This window comes from Mesoplodon densirostris, chromosome 1, assembly GCF_025265405.1.
Source record: "Mesoplodon densirostris isolate mMesDen1 chromosome 1, mMesDen1 primary haplotype, whole genome shotgun sequence".
In the NCBI taxonomy this organism is placed as follows: domain Eukaryota; kingdom Metazoa; phylum Chordata; class Mammalia; order Artiodactyla; family Ziphiidae; genus Mesoplodon; species Mesoplodon densirostris.
In genome coordinates this window covers 219,900,760-219,924,442 of record NC_082661.1, presented here as the reverse complement: position 1 = coordinate 219,924,442, position 23,683 = coordinate 219,900,760, and the positions used below count along the sequence as shown (strand labels likewise).

General features: G+C 36.8%; 1 protein-coding gene across 4 annotated transcripts in view; it reads right to left on the bottom strand.

The window, feature by feature from the left end:
* RAP1GDS1 (Rap1 GTPase-GDP dissociation stimulator 1) overlaps positions 1 to 23,683 on the bottom strand; it is a 155,828-nt gene that overhangs the window by 118,742 nt on the left and 13,403 nt on the right. For 3 of the 4 annotated variants that reach the window (XM_060115259.1, XM_060115266.1, XM_060115276.1), the window contains exon 2: positions 2,636 to 2,746. In XM_060115259.1, the coding sequence (XP_059971242.1) occupies positions 2,636 to 2,746 (111 nt within the window). The remainder of the gene's footprint in view (positions 1 to 2,635; positions 2,747 to 23,683) is intronic. The other variant, XM_060115270.1, reaches the window with a different exon arrangement.

The following is a 23,683-nucleotide window of genomic DNA, read 5'->3' as shown; positions in this document are numbered from 1 at the left end:
CAACATACTGAATAAAGAACAAGCGTTAAGAAATAACCTAAGAATTCAACAGGTAGATGAGTATTACAAAGTTAGGAATATGGAACTAGATACTAAATACTTTCTTCTTTAAAAACAAGTAAACTGATGTTCTTTCATAGGGTTTTCTATAGATAATAAACAATTACGTGACACTTGTATGAAATAGGAATTGCCACTATATACACTTGTCAATATTTCCTGAATCTGTTCTTTAAAAAGCTATAAAATGTTGCTTCCTTTTTTCATTTCTCTTCAACAATTTCATCTATCTGTGTACCAGTCTTTCCAGGAGAGGGCTGAGCAAGCCTCCACGTATAACCAAGGATATCACCTCCATGTCCTTCAGGTCCTGAACAAATGGTCCATTTAGAAAATACTACTTGTTTTTCACACAGAGAGAAAACTGGGCCATTTAAAACAAAAAAGTTATAATAAAACAATGCTTAAAAAAATGAACTTGAGATACTCAATTTATACAGACTAATTACAAGATTACGTAAATCTGCCTATACAGGCATGTGTAAAAATCAGGTCATTATGTGGTTCTATCCAAAAGAATATTCTGTGATCATGGAAATAGTTTATACCTGTGATCCCCAATAAGGCAGTCACCAATCAAACATGGCTATTGAAAAGTTAGACTAAAGAACTTAATTTTTTTTTTTTTTTTTGGTGGTACGCGGGCCTCTCACTGTTGTGGCCTCTCCTGTTGCGGAGCACAGCCTCCGGATGCGCAGGCTCAGCGGCCATGGCTCACGGGCCCAGCCGCTCCGCGGCATGTTGGATCTTCCCGGTCCGGGGCACGAACCTGTGTCCCCTGCATCAGCAGGCGGACTCTCAACCACTGCGCCACCAGGGAAGCCCAAGAACTTAATTTTTAATTAAATTTAATTGTTAAAATTTAAATAGCCACCTGCATCTATTATAGTGGAGAGTACAGCCTTACACATTCTCTCTTATTCTTTTTCTTTACCACTGTGACCCTTATCCAGATGTTTTTACTGAACTCCTTATTTTATTTTATTTTATTTTTTGCGGTATGCGGGCCTCTCACTGTTGTGGCCTCTCCCGTTGCGGAGCACAGGCTCCGGACACGCAGGCTCAGTGGCCATGGCTCACGGGCCCAGCCACTCTGCGGCATGTGGGATTTTCCCAGCCCGGGGCACGAACCCATGTCCCCTGCACCGGCAGGCGGACTCTCAACCACTGCGCCACCAGGGAAGCCCTTGAACTCCTTATTTTAAATCCCTTCTCTGATATCTCTAAGATTAAATAGCTTGACATAATTATAATCTCAAAAGCAAAAAATTACTAAAACAGAATTTTAAAAGCTACCTTAAATGTGCTTTTTGATGAAGAGTACTGCAATCAATTATTTTAAATTTTCTAATCACAGTTTACTAAAAAAGAAAAAAGAAAAAAAATGCATACATATCAGAGTGCTTGAAACTGAATTCTAACAATACAGTCTATACTTCCTCCTGAATTATTTGTCAGCTACATAATTAGTCCCAGGATAAAATAATGGCATAATTAAAAACAAGTACAGCATAAACCACAGCACAACCAAGGAGAATTAAGGAAACAAATGAAAATTATTCTGTATCTGTCTATTCATTGTGATAATAGAGAAATTAGTGAATAGAAATATGATGGATCAAATGTAACAATACAATGTATTAGTCAATGAAGAGTTGTATAATTTTTATCTCTAGTATTATTTACCACGCCACCAAAGATCAAGTGTTACCTCAGTTTTACAGGATTTTTGGATGACTGCTGATGGCTCTTTCCAACTAAACCTAAGCATACACATTATTTTAAAGTAAAATGATTAAAAAGATCTCAGAAAAAAAATTTCAAGTGTTTTAAGCTTCCTCTCTGTTTCTTTCTTTCTTTCTCTTTCTTTTTTTCAAAGCTTCCTCTCTGTTTCTCCTCCCCACATATAAACACAGTCTTTTTTTAAAGCATAAATGTAGGTGTTAAGAAGAAAAACAACTTTGGTGCTTATCTGTTAAGAACTGCCTCTCTCTGGGACTAGTATTAATGCCATCACCACCAATCAATTCCACCTTTCTTCTGCCTATCAACTTGGCTTTCAGTATCCTGGGGGAGGCGAGGTAAGTAGGAGGGTGAACATGTAAAACAATCTCAGTATTCAGGGATAGGATTCAAAAGAATTCAAGTTATGTGAATGTAAGTTATGTGCTAAACTACATACCAATTTCTGAATGACTGCTGATTTGATTTTTTGTTTGGCATTTGAGTAAACATAATAAAACTTACTATTTTTTTTTACATCTTTATTGGAGTATAATTGCTTTACAATGGTGTGTTAGTTTCTGCTTTATAACAAAGTGAATCAGTTATACATATACATATGTTCCCATATCTCTTCCCTCTTGCGTCTCCCTCCCTCCCACCCTCCCTATCCCACCCCTCCAAGCGGTCACAAAGCACCGAGCTGATCTTCCTGTGCTATGCGGCTGCTTCCCACTAGCTATCTATTTTACGTTTGGTAGTGTATATATGTCCATGCCACTCTCTCACTTTGTCACAGCTTACCCTTCCCCCTCCCCATATCCTCACAGTATGGAGGTTCCTTAAAACTTACTATTTTGAGCCAAGGCTTGAAGTAGACAATCCAAGCATCCTTCTAAACTATCATCAGTTCTGTCAACAGCTGTTATCTTCAGCTTCTTCAAGGTATCACTGAGATTATCTGCTTAGAGAAAAAAGAGCAATCAGAAACCTCTCTAACCATCATGTTACATGATAAACAGTACCACGAACAGGCATAAGGCTCCCATTATGGTGAATTAATTTCCACATACATTCCAAAATGGCAATGGACTATACAATTACATATTTTTTAAATAAAATTTTATCCATTTAACTCATAAAATATTCATTCTGTATCTGTAAGATACCAAGAATATTCCATAGATAGTCACAGAACACCTTTTCAGCATTCTTGTACCTTATTTAGCTTGTTCAGGAACAAGCCACGGTTAACTGAAAAAAAAAAAAAGTCTACAAAAAATTACATAGCTTTGCAAATAATACTTTATTACATTTTTGGCTTCCTCTGTTGTATTTTAAATACATAAAATGAATATGAAGGTTTAGAAAAGTTTCAAAATGATATGACTTAAAATAATAAAGTCTGATGACTATAAAACCTGTTTTAACAATGCCACTTAAAAAACGCTTCAAAGTACTGCTTTAAGCCAAAACATGTACATTTTGGATTTTAAAGCAATGCTCTCCTCCTAAATTATAAATAGATTCCTCTAGACCATAGATTGTTAAAAATCTTTTTACACTATTAAAAATTATTTAGGACCCCAAAGAGGTCTTTTTAAAATTTTTTATTCAAGTTTAGTTGATGTATAATGTTATATAAATTACAGGTGTACAATATAGTGATTCACAATCTTTAAAGGTTATGCTCCATTTATAGTTATAAAATACTGGCTATATTCTCTGTGTTGTACAATGTATCCTGTAGCTTATTTTATACATAATAGTTTGTACTTCTTAATCCCCTACCCCTTTACTTCCCCTCCCCACTTCCCTCTCCCCACTGATAACCACTAGTTTGTTCTCTATATCTGTGGGTCTGTTTCTTTTTTGCTATATTTAATAGTTTGTTGTATTTTTTAGATTTCATATATAAACGATATCATACAGTATTTGTCTTTCTTTGACTCATTTCACTTAGCATAATACTCTTTAAGTCTGTCCACATTGTTGCAAATGGCAGAATGTCATTCTTATTTTATAGCTGAGTAGTATTCCATTGTGTGTGTGTGTGTGTATATGCACAGACACCTCCACCCAACATTTTCTTTATCCATTCATCTGTTGATGGACACTTAGGTTGCTTCCATATCTTAGCTACTGCAAATAATGCTGCTATGAAGATTGGGGTGCATGTATCTTTTCGAATTAGTGTTTTGGTATATATACCCAGGAGTGGTAGTTCTAGTTTTATTTTTTTGAGAAACCTCCATACTGTTTTCCACAGTGTAGCAACAATTTACATTCCCACCAAAAGTATACAAGGGTTCCCTTTTCTCCACATCCTCACCAACATCTGTTATTTGTGTTCTTTTTGATGACAGCCATTCTGTCACTTGTGAGATAATATCTCACTGTGGCTATAATTTGCATTTTCCCTAATGATTAGTGACATTGAGCATCTTTTCATGTGCCTGCCTGTTGGCCATCTGCATGTCCTCTTTGGAAAAATGTCTGTTCAGGTCTTCTGCCTATTTTTTAATCAAGTTGTTTGCTTTTTCATGTTGAGTTGTATAAGCTGTTTATATATTATGGATATTAGTCCCTTATTGGTCATATAATTTGCAAATATTTTTTCCTATTTAGTAGGGTGTGTTTTCATTTTGTTGATGGTTTCCTTTTCTGCGTAAAAGCTTTTAAGTTTAATTAGGTCCCATTTGTTTATTTTACTTTTATTTTCTTTACTTTAGGAGATGGATCCAAAAAAATAACGCTGCGATTTATGTCAAAGAGTGTTCTGCCTATGTTTTCCTCTAGGAAATTTATAATTTCTGGTCTTACATTTAGGTCTCTAATCCATTTTGAGTCTAGTTTTTTATATGTGTTAGAGAATGTTCTAATTTCATTGTTTTCCATGTAGCTATCCAGTTTTCCCAGCACCACTTATTGAAGAGACTGTCTTTTCTCCATTGCATAGTTTTGCCTCCTTTGCTGTAGATTAACTGACCATAAGTGTGTGGGTTTATTTCTGGGCTTTTTATTCTGTTCCATTAGTCTATGTGTCTGTTTTTGTGCCAGTACCATACTGTTTTGATGACTGTAGCTTTGTAATATAGTCAGAAGTCAGGGAGCGTGATTCCTTCAGCTTTGTTCTTCTTTCTCAAGATTGTTTTGGCTATTCAGGGTCTTCTGTGTTTCCATCCAAAATTTTAAATTATTTGGTCTAGTTCTGCGAAAAATGTCACTGGTATTTTGACAGGGATTGAATTGAATCAGCAGACTGCCTTGAGTAGTATCGTCATTTAACAATAATAATTCTTTCAATCCAAGAACACAGTATATCTTCCACCTGTTTGTGTAATCCTCAATTTCTTTCATCAGCGTCTCATAGTTTTCCGAGTACAGGTTTTTTTTACCACCTTAGGTAGGTTTATTCCTCAGTATTTTATTCTTTTTGATGCGATGGTAAATGGGATTGTTTCCATAATTTCTCTTTCTGATTGTTAGTGTATAGAAATGCAAACAAATTTCTGTATGTTAATTTTGTATCCTTCAACTTTACCAAATTCATTGATGAGCTCTAGCAGTTTTCTGATGATGTGTTTAGGATTTTCTACGTATAGTATCATGTACAAAAGAGCTCTTTTTTCAATTATTTATATTGATATTTAACATACTAAAAATTAAAAATGAGACTTTTAAAGACTTATTTTAGTAATTCATTTAGACCTAACAAATATAAAACTATTATGTTAACATAATTATACTTTTAATGAAAAATAATTATATTTCAAAACCAACTTACTGAGAAGAGTGGCATTTTTCTACATTTTCACAAATCTCTGTAATGTCTGCCTTAACAGAAGAAAACTGGATTCTCATATCTGCTTCTGTACTCAATCTTTATAATTCATTGTTTTGGTTAAGTAGATGAAAAAAATTCAGCCTCACACATATACATAGTTGGAAAACAAGAGAGTATTTTAACAGCCTTTTCAGATAACAGTGGATATTCTTTGATACTACACCAAAACTTGATTAGTGGTAGTTTTTTAAAGGTTAGTTACCATGTGAAATCTGAAACAATATCACTGAGCTCTGCCAACTGTTACATGAAAATCCATTGCTCTTTTGCATTTTGAATCTTTCTTGCATGCAACATGTTTATCATCAATGAATTGGTCATTTAAAAAATTAGGTCATGGAGTTATGTATATCTTCCAAACACTGACACGTTTCACTGTACTATTTCAAAATATCACATTTGTTAATATCTTCACTAATCTTTTTTAAAGACTAAGTACTGGGAAGCTGTCAAGCTTAAGGTGATACAAGTTTTCCAAAATTCTAATTTTCTCTTCAAACCTCTAATTTTATCACCAGCAACAGATACTGTGAGCTGTTTTCCTTAAATGACAAATTAATCTCATTCGTGAGAAAATATCTGCCAAATATGAAAAGCCAGTTTGTCTCTCTGTTCTTTCAAATTTAAAAAAAAAAAAGTTATTCCATGAAAAAAAGTATCTCAGTCAGCTCAAAACTCAAAAGATTGCACAATTGCTTTTCTTAAAAACAACCATCAGACGTTACAATGCAATGCAAGTGTTTTCTGTGTACTTCCCATTTTATCAAATAGTATATTTTTTAAATGTGTATAAAAAAGTTGAGAGTTTTAAAAACATTGTTTTTCCTGCTTCATCATGGACATTCTTTTTTTTTTAATTAAACCTATTTTAATTTACTTATTTATTTTTGCTGTGTTGGGTCTTCGTTTCTGTGTGAGGGCTTTCTCTAGTTGTGGCAAGCGGGGGCCACTCTTCATCGGGGTGCGTGGGCCTCTCACCATCGTGGCCTCTCTCGTTGTGGAGCACAGGCTCCAGACGCGCAGGCTCAGTAGTTGTGGCTCACGGGCCCAGTCGCTACGCGGCATGTGGGATCCTCCCAGACCAGGGCTCGAACCTGTGTCCCCTGCATTAGCAGGCAGATTCTCAACCACTGCGCCACCAGGGAAACCCCCATGGACATTCTTAAGTGAAACTGGTATTTTTTTTTTTAACCTCAAGTATACGATGGTAAAGAATACAATAATTACTAGTTATTGTAGTTTGGTGCTACTACTAGCCTGATTCACACATACTGAAGCACCAGCAATTTTTTACCCACAGTTGCTTTTGCACCACTGTCAATGCAAATGTCAATACAGAGAAAAAAGACGAAAAATGTCTTTTGATGTTACCACACAAATAGTTTTGACCTCATGGGCACCCTAATAGGATACCAAGGACTCCTGGGATTGCTGTTCTAGTATTAGAATTTCAGGCATTTTCTTACTTTTAATAGACTTTTGTACATTGCCAGCTCATGACAATTCTAAAAATAAAGTGGAATTCCCTATTATAAAATGAGTGGTAATTTATTTTCCAGGTCAACCCAGGAAAAACTAGACTTAAAAATTTACATTAAATAATACTAATATGCTCTAGTGATGTCTCATACAACTGTGATTAACCTAGTAATCCTAAACCTACTTTATAAAAAATCCCAGGTTATCATTCACAACGAAGGTTAATATTTATTTTCTTAAGAGGGCTTAAATAGTTTTGAGAAATTGATTTTATTTCTCTAAAGGAAAAGAAAACTATATTCATATGCATGTCTTCTATTAACTAAAAAGAAGTTGTAGGGCATCATATCTCAGATATACTTGCTCAATCTTATTACATGGATATTAGGTTGATTTTTCTGAAATAAAGTATGAATAATATATCATATCTAAGTTCATAATATTAAAAGTAATAAAAAGTAATTACCACAACACTGAGGAAAAAAGATATAATGTTAGTCAAATAATAATAATACATCAAAACTATGAGTCAACAAGTAATAAAAGTAGTTAAGACGTACTTAGTACTACCTATATTGGCATCTGGATCAGTTTTACTTGTTTCCTTTCCTTCATTCTATCCCCAGTGCTCCTTGTTTGACATCCCTTTCTTATCAAGTTTCAGCCTAACTGTCACAACCCCAGAGACCATCATTGTTCTTCTAAGTCTTCTCTTCCCCAGCCCTCCAGGGTTATTCTCTATCACTGCATCCATCCTTCACAGCACTATTCACAGTGTGCAGTTATATATTCTTTTGTTTAATTGGTAATATATACTCCCCTCTATATTGTACGGGGCACATTGTTAACTATAGTCATTGCACTATACCTATTACTTGGCACAAAAAGGTGGCCAGCAAATATTTGTTAAATTAACTAAGTGAATAAAGGAATGAATTCCTTACTTGCAGAAAGCTCTCTAGTTACCATCCTTTTATCACACACTTAAGAGCCAAAGTATACCAATAGGGAAGGGAAGGGAAATGTTAACTGCTATGCACCTACACTATGCACTCTGTGTTATCAGAAATAGAAATACAGGATCTTACATTTTAATATAGGAAGATATCTGTGAAGACAATTTAAGTACTTAAGAATATAAAATATATAACTAAAAAAATACACAGACCATTCCATTTTTAAAAGACTTCTACTCAGTAAAAAAAAAATCATTCAGTCTCTCCATAGAAATAATTATATGCCTACTAATGATGTGGGATCTTTTTAGAAAAAGTTCATTAAATTCTTCATCCAGAGACAACCAACACTGTCAACAGAATTATTACAAATTTAATGTATTTTTTAAGCATTTAAAATGAACGAACAGGTTAGTACGTAAAAAACTCTTGCTGTGAATCTGTTTATAGTGTCAGAATGTTGATATCTTGATTGGAATAGTGATTACATAAGTATGTACATTTGTCAAAGCTCATCAAACTGTACATTTAAAATCTGTGTATTTTAGTCTGTGTGAATTATACCTCCTTAAAAGAGCATACTGGAAAATAAAACAACTGGGGCAGTAACCCCTTTCCCACTGGTCTCAAGCTTCCTTACAGGGAATTTTTACTACGGTGACACTTCTTCTGGCTCCTCACTTGGCAACTGCCACCTCCATTCTCCAGGAGAGGAATGATTTATCTGATTAACAAGTTGAGAGAGAAGAACTGGATATGCATGGCTCAGCCCCTTCTGGGCTCCTGATTTTTTAGTAGAAGGGGCAAGAATTCTCTGTTCCTCCCCATCTTTGGCTGTCCAGCTGACAAGATTATTAGTAAATATATTTAATTCAGCCCTGAAGTATTAGCGATTCCTTTGTGACTATACAAATAAGCTCTGTCCTTCATTCTAGACTTTATCTATTTTAAAGCAGTTATTCTGAATTCCAACAGAGAACTCATCTGCTTATATCGCCAGTGATTCTGAACTCGGGTAGGGAACGGGGGTATTATTTTTGGACTCCTTCAAAGCATGACAGTACATCTCAGTAGCAAATCCTTACCATCCAAATTTTTTTTGTGTGTAAATCCAGATTTCCATACTTTATATTTACTTATGATTTAAGACACTGTAATTATTCTAATAGAAAATTTCTCAGCTTCTGGCTGGTGGGGAGGGTAGGGGCAGTAAGTAGAGAATGATAATTTTCATGGGAAGTTCTAGTACTAAGAAGTATTAACAACTAAAATAAAATTTTTTTCCTTAAAATAATAATCTCTTCCTTATATTACAGCATATGGTCTAGCTTGTCTTGTGAAAGAAAATATGACATCTTCAAAGAGTTAAAGCAGGGACTTCCCTGGTGGTGCAGTGGTTGAGGACCTGCCTGGCAATGCAGGGGACACAGGTGTGATCCCTGGTCCAAGAAGATCCCACATGCCGTGGAGCAACTAAGCTCATGGTGCCACAACTACTGAGCCTGTACCTCTAGAGCCCAGAAGCCACAACTACTGAGCCTGCATGCCACAACTAATGAGCCCACTTGCCTAGAGCCTGTGCTCCACAAAAGAGAAGCCGCTGCAATGAGCAGCCCGCGCACCACAAAGAGTAGCCCCCGCTCGCCGCAACTAGAGAAAGCCCGCGCGCACCAACAAAGACCCAACACAGCCAAAAATAAAATAAATAAATTATAATTAATTAATTAATTTAAAAGAAGGAGTTAAAGCAAATTTGACTTCGGTCCTTAATTCTCTGTCTCCTACTTCTTAACCACTTAATCACTCTTAAAACCACAATCTAACCAAATTGTCTAAAACTCTATCAAAATTAGTCTGGCAAAAGTCTTAAATATCTCGACAAACACAATGGACTTTTCTCAGTTCTATTATTTGACATCTTACTTCAAAACACCAGTGTCTCTAAATATTTGTTCCTGGTCTTCTTCTCTATCTGTCCCTTTAATGTTAGCATGACCATGGTTTTGCCCAGAGTCCTCTTCTCTCTCTGGATAATATACATATGTTCACCAGAGAATTAGAATGGTATGGTGATCATCAACAAAAAAAACCAAACAACCCAATCAAAAAATGGGCAGAAGACCTAAATAGACATTTCTCCAAAGAAGACATACAGATAGCCAACAGGTACATGAAAAGATGCTTAACGATGCTAATTATTAGAGAAATGGAAATCAAAATACAATGAGGTATCACCTCACACTGGTCAGAATGGCCATCATCAAAAAACCTACAAATAAACAACAAGGTCCTACTGTATAGCACAGGGAACTATATTCAATATCCTGTGATAAACCATAATGGAAAAGAATATAAAAGAGAATGTATATATATGTATAACTGAATCACTCTGCTGTACAGCAGACATGAACACAACATTGTAAATCAACTATATTTCGATTTAAAAAAAATAGGGTATTCATTGACTATTAGGAATAGAAGATATCTGTGAGCTTCTGGATCAACTTTCTCCTTTTATAGGGACCTACAGAGATTTATATGCCAAGGTCACTCAGCAAGTATGCAGAATTGCTGTCGCAGGTCTCATTTTCACTCTTTTACTACTTAAATGATCGGAGGCAAGTTAATACTTAAACACATGATAGTACGTATAGATAGGGTAGCTTATGAACTGCAGAATGTGTAATGAGAATTTAATGATTTAAAATATTGAGTCCTATGTGACTGAAAATGTATGTAAGTCCCACGTGGCCAAAAAACCCTAGCATTTTAAAGAGCTAATTAAAATGAAAATGTGAAAAAAAAAGTCTACAAATAATAAATGCTGGAAAGGGTGTGGAGAAAAGGGAACCCTCCTACACTGTTGGTGGGAATGTAAACTAGTGTAGGCACTATGGAGAACAGTATGGAGGTTCCCTAAAAATCTAAGAGTTACTACCACATGATCCAGCGCATGTATCTTTTTGAATTAGAGCTTTCATCTTTTCCAGATATATGCCCAGGAGTGGGATTGCTGGATCATGCGGTAATGACCTATATGGGAATGGAACCTAAAAAAGAGTGGATATATTTATATATATAACTGATTCACTTTGCCGTACAGCAGAAACTAACACAACATTGTAAATCAACTATACTCCAATAAAAATTAATTTAAAAAAAGATACATGGGGCTTCCCTGGTGGCACAGTGGTTGAGAGTCCTCCTGCCGATGCAGGGGACACGGGTTTGTGCCCCGGTCCGGGAAGATCCCACATGCCGCGGAGTGGCTGGGCCCGTGAGCCATGGCCGCTGAGCCTGTGCGTCCGGAGCCTGTGCTCCGCAACGGGAGAGGCCACAACAGTGAGAGGCCCGTGTACAGCAAAAAAAAAAAAAGATACATGCACCTCAATGTTCATAGCAGCACTATTTACAATAGCCAAGACATGGAAGCAACCTCAATATTCATCAACAGATGAATGGATAAAGAAGATGAGGCATATATATATACAATTTAATATTACTCAGCCATAAAAAAGAATTAACTAATGCCATTTGCAGCAACATGGATGAACCTAGAGATTATCATACTAAGTAAAGTCAGACAGAGAAAGACAAATATTATATGATACCACTTATATGTGGAATCTAAAACAACAGTACAAATGAACTTATTTATAAAACAGTAACAACCTCACAGACAGAGAAAACAAACATGGATACCAAAGGGCAAGCGGGGGACAGGGATACATTGGGAGTATGGAATTAATTAACAGATGCACACTACCATATATAAAATAGATAAACAATAAGGATTTACTGTACAGCACAGGAAACTATATTCAATATCTTGTAATAAAATATAATGGGAAGGAATAAAGAGAATATAGATATGTATATGTATAGCTTAATCATTTTGTTGTACACCTGAAACTAACACAGTATTGTAAGTCAACTATACCTCAATAAAAAATATTAATTAATTTAAAAAATAAAATAAATACGTAGAATGTTATGCTGCCTCTCCTTCTGTCCTTCCTTCCTTTATCCAGCTGGACAGATAACTTCCTTTATCCAGCTATCTACCTATCAATGTAAAGAACTGCCACTTTCTAGGCCTTGTTACATTTGGATAAAATATGACTGCAACTTCTGATAACCCTGATCAGCAAGCTAGCTCTCATTCCAAGTGTCTCCTCTTAGAAGCCCTTGTTAAAGACATTAAGACATAAAGATATGAAGACAGCTATACTTTCCTGCTAGAACTTTGTTTTTTTGTTTGTTTGTTTGCTGTACGTGGGTCTCTCACCGTTGTGTCCTCTCCCACCGCGGAGCACAGGCTCTGGATGCGCAGGCCCAGCGGCCATGGCCCACGGGCCCAGCCGCTCCGCGGCACGCGGGACCCCCCCCGGACCGGGGCACGAACCCGCGCCCCCCACATCGGCAGGCGGACTCCCAACCACTGCGCCACCAGGGAAGCCCCTGCTAGAACTTTGAAACAACCTTGTCCAGACTTTTCTCTTCCAGTCCTGTATACCGTTAGGCACCAGAGGCTCTTTATGCTCCAATTTCTCTATTCTATTAGCCAGAAACTCAATTTGCTGGTCTTTAAGTGTGTACTGCAATAGAAGAGTTTCAATAAGACCTAAAATTTTACAGCTATCAGTTCCTCTCTTTTCTTAATATCAATCTAAGAAAAACTGACAAGAAAAGTGGGGTTATTTATTTATTTTTTTTGCATTACGTGGGCTTCTCACTGCCGTGGCCTCTCCCGTTGCGGAGCACAGGCTCCGGACGCGCAGGCCCAGCAGCCATCGCTCACGGGCCCAGCCGCTCCGCGGCACGCGGGATCCTCCCAGACCGGGCCACGAACCCGCGTCCCCTGCATCGGCAGGCGGACTCCCAACCACTGCGCCACCAGGGAAGCCCCTGGGGTTATTTTTATACTTAAATAACTTAACTATAGAAGTGCCTAAGATAATCACCATCATCAAAGAATATACTGTCCCAAAGAGCCAGTCTCAAAATGAGAGAGTATCATATTAAGCTAGTAAGTCCTGACATTCTTTTCTTTTTTTAAAAGAAAAAAACAACCACTGTTTATTTTTAATATGATTATATAAAGTCAAACACAGTGTGCATTGTGCAACTTTTGCTTTATAGTTAGCCTAAGGGGTGGGGTTGATGGTCAGAATGGTTAATGGTAGGGAAGACATACCATTCATTTTTAACAAATTTGTATTTTCCAAATAGTATTCCCTAATTAGATACCTGAATGCTGATAGCATTATTTTATATGTAAGGATATCGATGTTCAGTCACAAAGTAGATCAAAAAGGAAATTACTTCAGGTCCCAGAATTATTCAGTTTTTAGTCTTATTTTTATTCATCCTTTTTCCTTCTGAATCTCAGCTGAAACTTAAAGTGTTTTTTTTAACTGAAGTACAGTTGATTTACAATGTTTCAGGTGTACAGTAAAGTGATTCAGATATATATAGATAGATACATATATATATTGTTTTTCAGATTCTTTTCCATTATAGGTTATTACAAGATATTGAATATAGTTCCCTGTGCTATAAGTAGGTCTAATTGTTTATTTTATATATAGTAGTATGTATCTGTTAATCCCAAATCCCTAATTTATCCCTCTCCCCTTTTTCCCCTTAGTAACTGTAAGTTTTTCTACGTCTGTGAGTCTATTTCTGTTTGTAAATAAGTTCCTTTGTATCATTTTTTAGATTCCACATATAAATCTGAAGTTCTTTATGCTATTCATGGTAGCATAATTTTAAGAGTTTATCTTCTTCACAGATATTATCTAGAAATAGTACCTTTAGTTTCAAGGTTACTGGATCTAAAAATATAGTGTATACTTTCAAATGTTCATTCTATCATCTTACTATATAGTAAGTGGATGGATGGATGGACAGACTGACCGACTGACAGATAGAGAGGTGTTTATCTCTCTGGACAACTACATCACTATTGATAATACCCATTAGGAGACAAAGTTATCCCCCTTCAAATGCCACTCAATATTTTCTAAATATACAGCGTCTTAGTAATAGCAACACTCTTAAAAAAGAGATTAAGGATTTCTTGCAATTGAAGAGAATTAATCTTCATGTACATATATAGTAGCAAAGCTTTACTATCATCATTATTACACACACCAAATGAAAATAAAAATTATTTTTATACTAACATGCTTGTCAAGCACCTAGAATGTAGTCAATGCATGACTGGAAGAATTTCAAATTCATCTCCAAATGAATGGCATTAAGTCAGTTTGGGGCACCTGGCTTAGGGAGCTGGAAATAATAAGTCTCTCCTGAATATTATATTTCACTTATCAAAAGGGTTTAGGATTTGACAAAATGAAACTATTTTAAAAGTTTGCCTGCTAAAGAAAGAAGAAATGATTGTTTTTTACTAGTATGATGATGGAAAGTACTGTATTTAAAAATTATAGTATTTTCAGCTTTCGTATATTGTAACCCAGTTTCTATCTAATTTTTTTGCTTAATATAACTTTACAGAGTTAGTCCAGAGCCAGGCCTAAAACCCAGAACACTTTAAAAAATTAGTCTATTGCAGACTTCCCTGGTGGTTCAGTGGTTAAGAATACACCTGCCAATGCAGGGGACACGGGTTCAAGCCCTGGTCCCGGAAGATCCCACATGCCACAGAGCAGCTAAGCCCGTAAGCCACAACTACTTAGACTGCACTCTAGAGCCCGCGAGCCATGACTACTGAGCCCACGTGCCACAACTACTGAAGCCTGCGTGCCTAGATAGAGCCTGTGCTCCACAACAAGAGAAGGCACCGCAGTGAGAAGCCTGTGCACTGCAACAAAGAGTAGCCCCCACTCGCCGCAGCTAGAGAAAGCCCACGTGCAGCAACAAAGACCCAAAGCAGCCAAAAAAAATAATAAAATAAAATAAATAGATTTATTTAAAAACATAGTCTATTGAGTCTTCCATTAAATCATGCTACATGTGAGGGGAAAAAAACTTTAAAAATATATTTGTTTCATTCTTTCTTTTAATCCATTTCTGCTAGTTGAGAACTCAAAGACCAACACAGGATTTAAGTCCCCTCTGATTATTATCCCTCCCCCTTTACAAATAAATCTTAGATTCTCCAATTTTCTTATTAACACTAAAATGAGTAAATTGAGTCTTATGGAACCTGGGTCCAACTTAGCAACTTCTATTCACCCAGGCTAGAAACCTCAGAAACATGTTCTTCCCAGAGCATATCACTGTTCTTTCAAAAGTATTCAGCGATGAATAATTGCCTAAAGTCCAGAATACCTTACGTCAAAACCAACTAATATGATACCCCCATCTCATTACTTTCTCACACAACATATGTGTCAGTCCCACTAGATTACTGGCTTTTTTCCAGGCATATGCCCATTTTTACAACTGTGCTTATTAAATTCTTCCTGTCTAAAATGCCTTTCTGTGCATTCTCTATCTACAGAATAACTACTTACTCTGCAAAGTCAACTAATATTCGATTCTGATGTGAAATCTTCTGTATTCTTGCAGTCAGACCAACTCCTTTCTTTTCTAGGCTCCCATATCTTGTTCTTAACCTCAATGATGGCACGGATTTCACTGTTTTCTATATTGCCACTGTTTCACCATAATAAGCAACTCATGGACAAAAAAGGCACCATATTTTAATGATTAATAGCCTCTGGAGTCAGTCCATCTGGGTTCAAATCTTGGTTCCACCACTTACACTGCATAAACTACACAAGCTTATTTTCTTTGTCTTCTCATATATAAAATGTGGATAACAATAATAAGGACCTCATCAGGTTGCTGTAAGGATCAAATGAGGTTATACATAATGCTCTTAGAACAGGCTATACAGCACTCATTAAGCAATCAAGCACTGTTGGTGACTGTTGATATAATAATTATTAATAACTGTCATAGTTGTACTGCTCATTACACCCACCATACTGTCTCGAACACAGTAAGCATTCAGTGAACAACTGCTGAACAGAATTTAATGGCACTCACCAGCTGTGTCTACTTTTTTTTTTTTTTGCAGTACATGGGCCTCTCACTGCTGTGGCCTCTCCCATTGCGGAGCTCAGGCTCCGGACGCCCAGGCTCAGCGGCCGTGGCTCACGGGCCCAGCCACTCCGCGGCATGTGGGATCTTCCCGGACCGGGGCACGAACCCGTGTCCCCTGCATCGGCAGGCGGACTCTCAACCACTGCGCCACCAGGGAAGACCTCAGCTATCTTGACTACTCAGATTTTCTTCTTCCATAAGAGCTTTAACATCATTTCATCTAATCATGCCACAGCGAATGAATGAATGAACGAATAAAAACCCTCCTGAGATTATAATTGGAATTATATTAAATTTATATTTTAATTGTGGGATAATTTGCATTCTTACACTATGAAGTCTTCCCTTCCACTAAATGTATGTATTTCATTTCATTCTGATCTTGTTTTGGGTCTCTCAGTAAAATGTTCTATTTTTATATAGATCCTGTAATTTATTATTAAATTTGTTTCAACATATTTAAAATTTCTGTCATTAGTGAGAACTGAATAATTTTTCCCATTATCATGTCTAGGTGTTTATGCCTAGAGTAGAAAAGAGCTACTTTGTATAATTATTTCATAATCAGCCAAATTCTCTTATTAATAGGAGGTTATTAAAAAGTGGGACTTTTTAGTTTCCTGAGTTTTCTGTATAGAAAATTATATGATTAGTAAAAAACAGATCGTGTTATCCCTTCTTTTCTAATGTTTTTACCCATTTCCAAGAAAGACAGGATCAAACGAGAAAATAGTTCTAAACTCGATTAATTCATGGCCACGTAAGTTAATCATTTAGGTTAAAATTCAACATAGAAAACCTTCCCTTCTGCTCTTAATACCATTGCATCCTCCATGACTCTCTGAAGGTGGGTAGATATACTCATATAAACACACATACACACCTAACAAAACAGGGACTTATTTCTTGGCAAGCAAAAAGAGGTGAAGTAGAAAAGTTCATGAGTCAGTCACTACTGCTGCTACTATAGATTTCTGGGATCAAAATATCAACTGAGGCAGCAGGGGGTGGGGGGAACACCTGAGAACTTAGGAAAAGATTTAAATTTAATCATTTACTATTATCTTCATAATTATTGTTTAGTCACAGAATAAAGAATTTGAAACTTAAAGTGAATATAAAGCTAATGTAAATAGGCCATTTTCTTTAAATTCGTTTCCAAGATTAAGTTCCACAGAAGCATTCTAAGAGGAATCTACCTAAATACTAAATGTTTAGAGAACACTAAACTTGACTTGGAAAATAGATACCAGAGCAAAAATGTAACAGTTCAAAATGCATGTGTGCAATATTTATTTTCAACAGCAATTCAGGCAATACTTGGAGAATTAGAAATATTTGTAATATTTAGAGAGAAACAATGAAGACATAGAAACTGTTTTACTTAATGAAAGGACTCCAAAATAAATTTCATAAATATTAAACTCTTAATTTCTACCTTAATTCATTCATTACTTTAACATGTAGTCATACCTCTTCGTACTTGTGGGTTCTCTCCCAATACACTTCTCCAGGTTGCAATGACATCATAACTCTGTGCCCATTTGCCAGTTATCCACACATCTATCTAGTGAATATGCTTCTTTCACTCCACAAGATGATTCTAATTGCACATCTCACATTACTTCCTCCCTCACTTGAGAAAAGATTACTAACTTAAGAGTTCATAAAAATATAAGGCCTTAGATGAATTTAATCAATCTCTTCTATATGTCAACAGTTTGAACTATATGATAAGTAGATGAATTCCAAAATTTAACTTCATAATCAAGTTCACAAATCTATTTAACTAAGAAATCATTTTTGTATACTATTGTACAGTTCTATTTCTTCTGTATTTTTCATTTTGCTAGTTTTATAGTCCTACGTTCATAGAACTCTTTTAGTTTATTTCTACTATTTGATGGGACATTATTGTACAACAGGAGATTCTTCTAGGATACTCACATTGCTCTCCTATAGTAGAAACTGGAAAAATCCTGAAAACCTACTTTACTGAGTTATTTGTACTTGCATTTCTTATTACAGATTATGGCATAAATTGCCATGATTAAGAAATGTTTTTATGTTACACTAAAAGATGTTACACTAAAAACAATGACTATGCTTCACTTTAAGTTTTCTTCTCTAATTATTTCAGAAATTGGATAAAAACTTTTTGAGCAATCACTTTTCAGGCATTCTTAAATGGAGCTAAAGTCTATTTTAGTTTGAACCAATAACACTATAGTCTTAGTAAGATGTCATGTTTGACTAGAGGGTCAAGAGTATGACTGATGATCTTCACAACTACAATATTAAACCATAATGGATAACAGCATTTGGATAAGATACAGTTTGTAAAATTTTCTTTCACACAATGCCAAAGACCTTTTCACTTAGAGTTCAAGAATGATCTCACTGTTTTATAGCTGTCAAATATAGCTTTAGCAGATAGTATGACACAAACTGCTAATAAGTTAATACATCAGCTTTTTTTTTTTAAGAGAATGATTTATGCTGAGATTCAAGCTTAATTAATTCTTTGACCCAGAACTGACCAAGAAAAATACCAGGGTGATTTCTTCTCCTCAACAATCCCCTAACAGAAAGATTTAAAATACAACCATACCAAATAGTTGTCAACACCCAGGATACTGTAAGCCAACTTAGAAAATCAATGTAGATAAATCTACAAAGCACAACGGCATTTGTCAAAGAATTTTAAAGACACCCAAGAATTATACTAGAACAATGTCGGTGAAACCGTGTAATCTGTCAGATTACAAACAGCTTCCGTGTAGAAGAACTGTCGGAATGATCTCTGTACACAAGAGTTCCAGAAAATGCTGCAAAGTGGAAACTATATACTTTCAAACTTCACTTCTGTACAAGTAAGCTAACTGAGTCTGTAACAAAAGAGAAACTCTCTAAACATAAAAACAGCTACTTGAAACGTATTCACCCTGTTCCAGCTCCCTGTACCTGGTATGTGCCTGCAGATCAACTGAGTCCTCAGTATCAGCATTCTATCACCAGATTCTTCGGAACAATGTTTTATCAGTTTACTTTATTATCCTGCATTTCCCAGTTTCTCAGGCCCCATTTATCTTCAGGCTTTCATATTTTATTTAGTCCCTCAGAATAGTACATTGATCTTGGACTTAATATCTTAGCTGTGACCTTTTACTCCTCCAGGATACTAAAGTGCCTGCCTATAATGCTTCAGCTCCTGGCATTTAGATTCAAGAGTAAAAGATATCCTGCCTCCAAGCTCTGCCCTGGACTCTAGGATATGCCTGACCGGGGAAGGTGAGGAAGACCAGACAAGAGACAGATAATATAATTTCAATAAGAGGAAATCCTGCCTAAATATATGGGAATTTTTAAAAGCTATATAAGGTAGATAAACAGAAGTGTTTGGGGGCTATCTACTTACACTTGCAAACAGTCCCGAGCAAATTCTTCACTAGAGTATTCTTAGAACTGTGACTAATCAATTATAAAGATGGACAAAGAAGTAAAGACCCTGCTTTATAATGCTTTGTAATAGAGAACTAGATTAAATATTGACATAAAAGACCTACGTAAATGGAACTTTCTTTAGCTAGGGAAATATATAAAGAAGTACTTCATTAAGACTGGTGAAAAGCAAATAGTCTCACTTCATAACCAGATAAATATAAGAAAGAGATAATATACACTGAAATTTATAAACTTTTAGGCAACACCAACTTTTCTGGGTAATAAAATGCCAACCAGAGAAAAAGGATATATAAACAAGTAGTCATAAATGTGACAGATGAATTTAACATAGGCATATATTAAGGAATATATTAAGAATTTTAAAAATCTAATAAAAATGATAATGTCTGAACTGTAACTGATGAGCCCACAAAGGAATATTTTCCCAGGATACTGCTACAGAAAGCAAAAAGAAATGTGAGGGTCAAGGTAAAACAAAAGAGAATTTAGATAAAAATTAAATATATAAGACAGAAAGCATGATAATATCTGTACTTAAAGCTATGATGTACCATGAATTTAAAAGGAATAAAATTCAAGCAATAGGATGAAGAGACATTTAAGTCAGTTATCAACCTATTTGTCTCTCAGCTCCAAATTCACTCTTATTGCCTGATCTATAAAAATGAATCTGGGGGCTTCCTTGGTGGCGCAGTGGTTGAGAGTCCGCCTGCCGATGCAGGGGACACGGGTTCATGCCCCGGTCTGGGAAGATCCCACATGCCGCGGAGCGGCTGGGCCCGTGAGCCATGGCCGCTGAGCCTGCGCGTCCGGAGCCTGTGCTCCGCAATGGGAGAGGCCACGACAGTGAGAGGCCCGCGGACCGCAAAAAAAGAAAAGAATCTGGGCCCTTTACATATTTTTCCTTTGTCAGATGGCATGATACAAGCTTTGTCTGTAGATGACAATGGATAGCACTGAAGAGGAAGGTGCTCTCCTTCCTGCTCAGCCTGCATAATTTTCTCCAGTGTCAAGTGTCTGCGAGTCACAGCATTCACCATACATTTTCTCCAGCTCTCAGCTCAGGCAGCAGCGCTGTGTACAACAGCCCCACACAACTCAAGGCTGCATCCCAGCCCCGGTTACTGCTTCCCACACCATCTCTCAGCCCTGGAAGTGTGTGTGCCAGAAGCCCTGTGGAGCTGGCTATCCAGAGCTACTCCAGCCCAAATTGTACACAGAAGGGTTCCTGCAGAAGAGGGCTTCCCCAGCTCCAGGTTCCAGTAGTACCTGCAGTGGTGCTTCAACTTCCTCTGCATGCCCAACTATCCGTGTGCCACCCATCAACCCCAGCTTCCTTGTTCTCCCAGGAGTCTCCTGCAGGTCTGATGGGTATGGACCAGCTCTGGCCTGGGCAACCCAGTGAACTTCTATGCAATCAGGAGGCCTGAAACTATATCGTTTAATGAGAATTCACCCTTCCAAAGAAGTGTGTGCTTCCTTGGATACACTCTTGCACCAAACACTTTATACAGTTTGCTATCTACCTTTAAAGTTACTCTCCAATTACTGTTTAATAGGTTTGTTGTTGTTGTTTTTGCGGTACGCAGGCCTCTCACTGTTGTGGCCTCTCCCGTTGCGGAGCACAGGCTCCGGACGCGCAGGCTCAGCGGCCATGGCTCACGGGCCCAGCTGCTCCTCGGCATGTGGGATCTTCCTGGACCGGGGCACGAACCCGTGTCCCCTACATCAGCAGGCGGACTCTCAACCACTGCGCCACCAGGGAAGCCCTGTTTAATAGTTTTTACGTCAAATGTCCCCTGTTTAAATTACTGTGTATTGAAAGACAATTCTCCCTGGATTTCATGGTGTTCCTGCACTGTTGGGGCATTCTGAGCAAAGGAAGTTGATAACCTATAATAAAGATAAGTCTCCCACCCTTAGAATGGACACATTCTAGGATTGTAAAAAATTGCCCTCTTCTTCCCAGATATTTGCTTTTAGCTTTTAGGGTAACAAACCTAGAGATGCCATCCCCCTCCCAAGAGAGACTTTGTTTAATTCAAGAGCAAAGATAAGGGGTATGTGTGCATGTGTTCCTTGAATGGCAGATGTGCCAGTAACCCAATATAAGCTCTCAGTGTCGTAATTTTAGGATTCCTCTCTTAAAATTCCTCTCTGCTACATGTGCACCAATCACCAGTACTAAAATGTTCTATGAGTAATAAACCCTGTTCTAAGATCTACAGACCTCATGTTTCCTGTCAGAATATCTATACATACATATAAATGTAACATTATGTGGTTTGCCTTCTGATTGGACCTAGACTGATATAGATATATACATAGTCGGCTAAGAAAAATGAGGAGTTATGTGGCAAACAAGTAAGAATATTAGCTCTTTCAGTGAACAATATCATAGTCTATCAGATCATGAATGCTATGTACCAGGTGAATAAAGGTTAAGAAGATAACCTCAAACTTCTATTCATCCAACAATATGAACTAAGCATCTACCAAGCATCAAACACTGCCCTAAGTGCTAAAGATACAAAGATGTATACAACACAGTTTGCATAGTATAGAAAACTTTTTTTTTTAGTTTTAATTTTATTTTGGTGGGAATTACCTTCACATGTCTCAATTTACTCCCACAAGCAATCAATGTTAACATTTTCTTGTGCATCCTTCCAGAAGCACTCTATTTATGCAATTATTTATATTTAAAAAACACATACACACACACACACACACACACAAACTTTAAAGCATAATCAATCCAAATGTTACCATAGTACTAACTACCTTTCTCATGGTAATGATCTTAATAAAGTACCCATTATTATTAGAATCATTATAGTATTATTTTAGAAAATCTAATAACTACTATGTATCTGAAACTCTTTGGTAATTATATGAGAAAGTATTATTTCATTTAATGGTAATAAACTTAGAAAACCCACTGTCTTCCAAAAGTGACAGGAAAGAAACAGATTCAAAATAATTTTGTCAAATATATAATATGAGCTTAGCAAATATACAAATATAAGATTAACATTAAAATTAATATCGGGGGCTTCCCTGGTGGCGCAGTGGTTGAGAGTCAGCCTGCCGATGCAGGGGACACGGGTTCGTGCCCCGTTCTGGGAAGATCCCACATGCCGCGGAGCGGTTGGGCCCGTGAGCCATGGCCGTTGAGCCTGCGCGTCCGGAGCCTGTGCTCCGCAACGGGAGAGGCCACAACAGTGAGAGGCCCACGTACAGCGAAAAAAGAAAAAAAAAAAAATTAATATCAGGTATAATAATTAAATTTTCATTTGGAGAGAGGAGTACAGATATTCCTTTGTTCCTATGAGATTTTATTAGTCTATTAGGTTTTGAAAAAAAATACGTAATTTTTACTGGTAACTATCCTTATTAACTTAAAAGTACTGATTGACATTTTTCATTAGCCAAACAGGTAACATTTACGAAAAAGTTATAGTGAAACCTATAATACTGTTTAAACATGCCTATCTCTTTTCTGGTAGCCAAGACAGTCAACAAACACTTTTTCAAGGGAATTAATGTCACATAAAGAACAATTAAATAAACCATAAGGAAATGTTACTTAGTAGAAAAAATTCTGTTAGGCTATCTTCATTTGAAATGAAAGAAAAAAAATCAGTAAACATTTATTCAGCAGGTGGTTCCCACTTTAATGAGTTTTAACAGCAATCTGTTTCTTACTGAAACAATGTATCTTTCACATTTTGTAACTGTTCCAATAATTACTGTTACATAACAAACCACCCCAAACTTACTGGCATAAAACAAAGGCCAATTTATTGCGCTCACAGATTCCATGAACCAGGAATTCACAAAGGACACACTGAGAATGGCTTGTGTTTTCTCCACAAGGTCTGGGGCCTCAATGCTGTCTCAAAGGCCAGGAACGTCTCTGGGAGTGACTCAATGGCTGAGGCTGGTATCATCTGAATCATCTGATAGTTCATTCACACACATGTCTGGTGATTGGCCTGGAAGGATGTGAATGTTAGGATTGCTGACCTGACACCTGACACCTGAGGCCTCCGTATGTGGCCTGGCTTCCTTA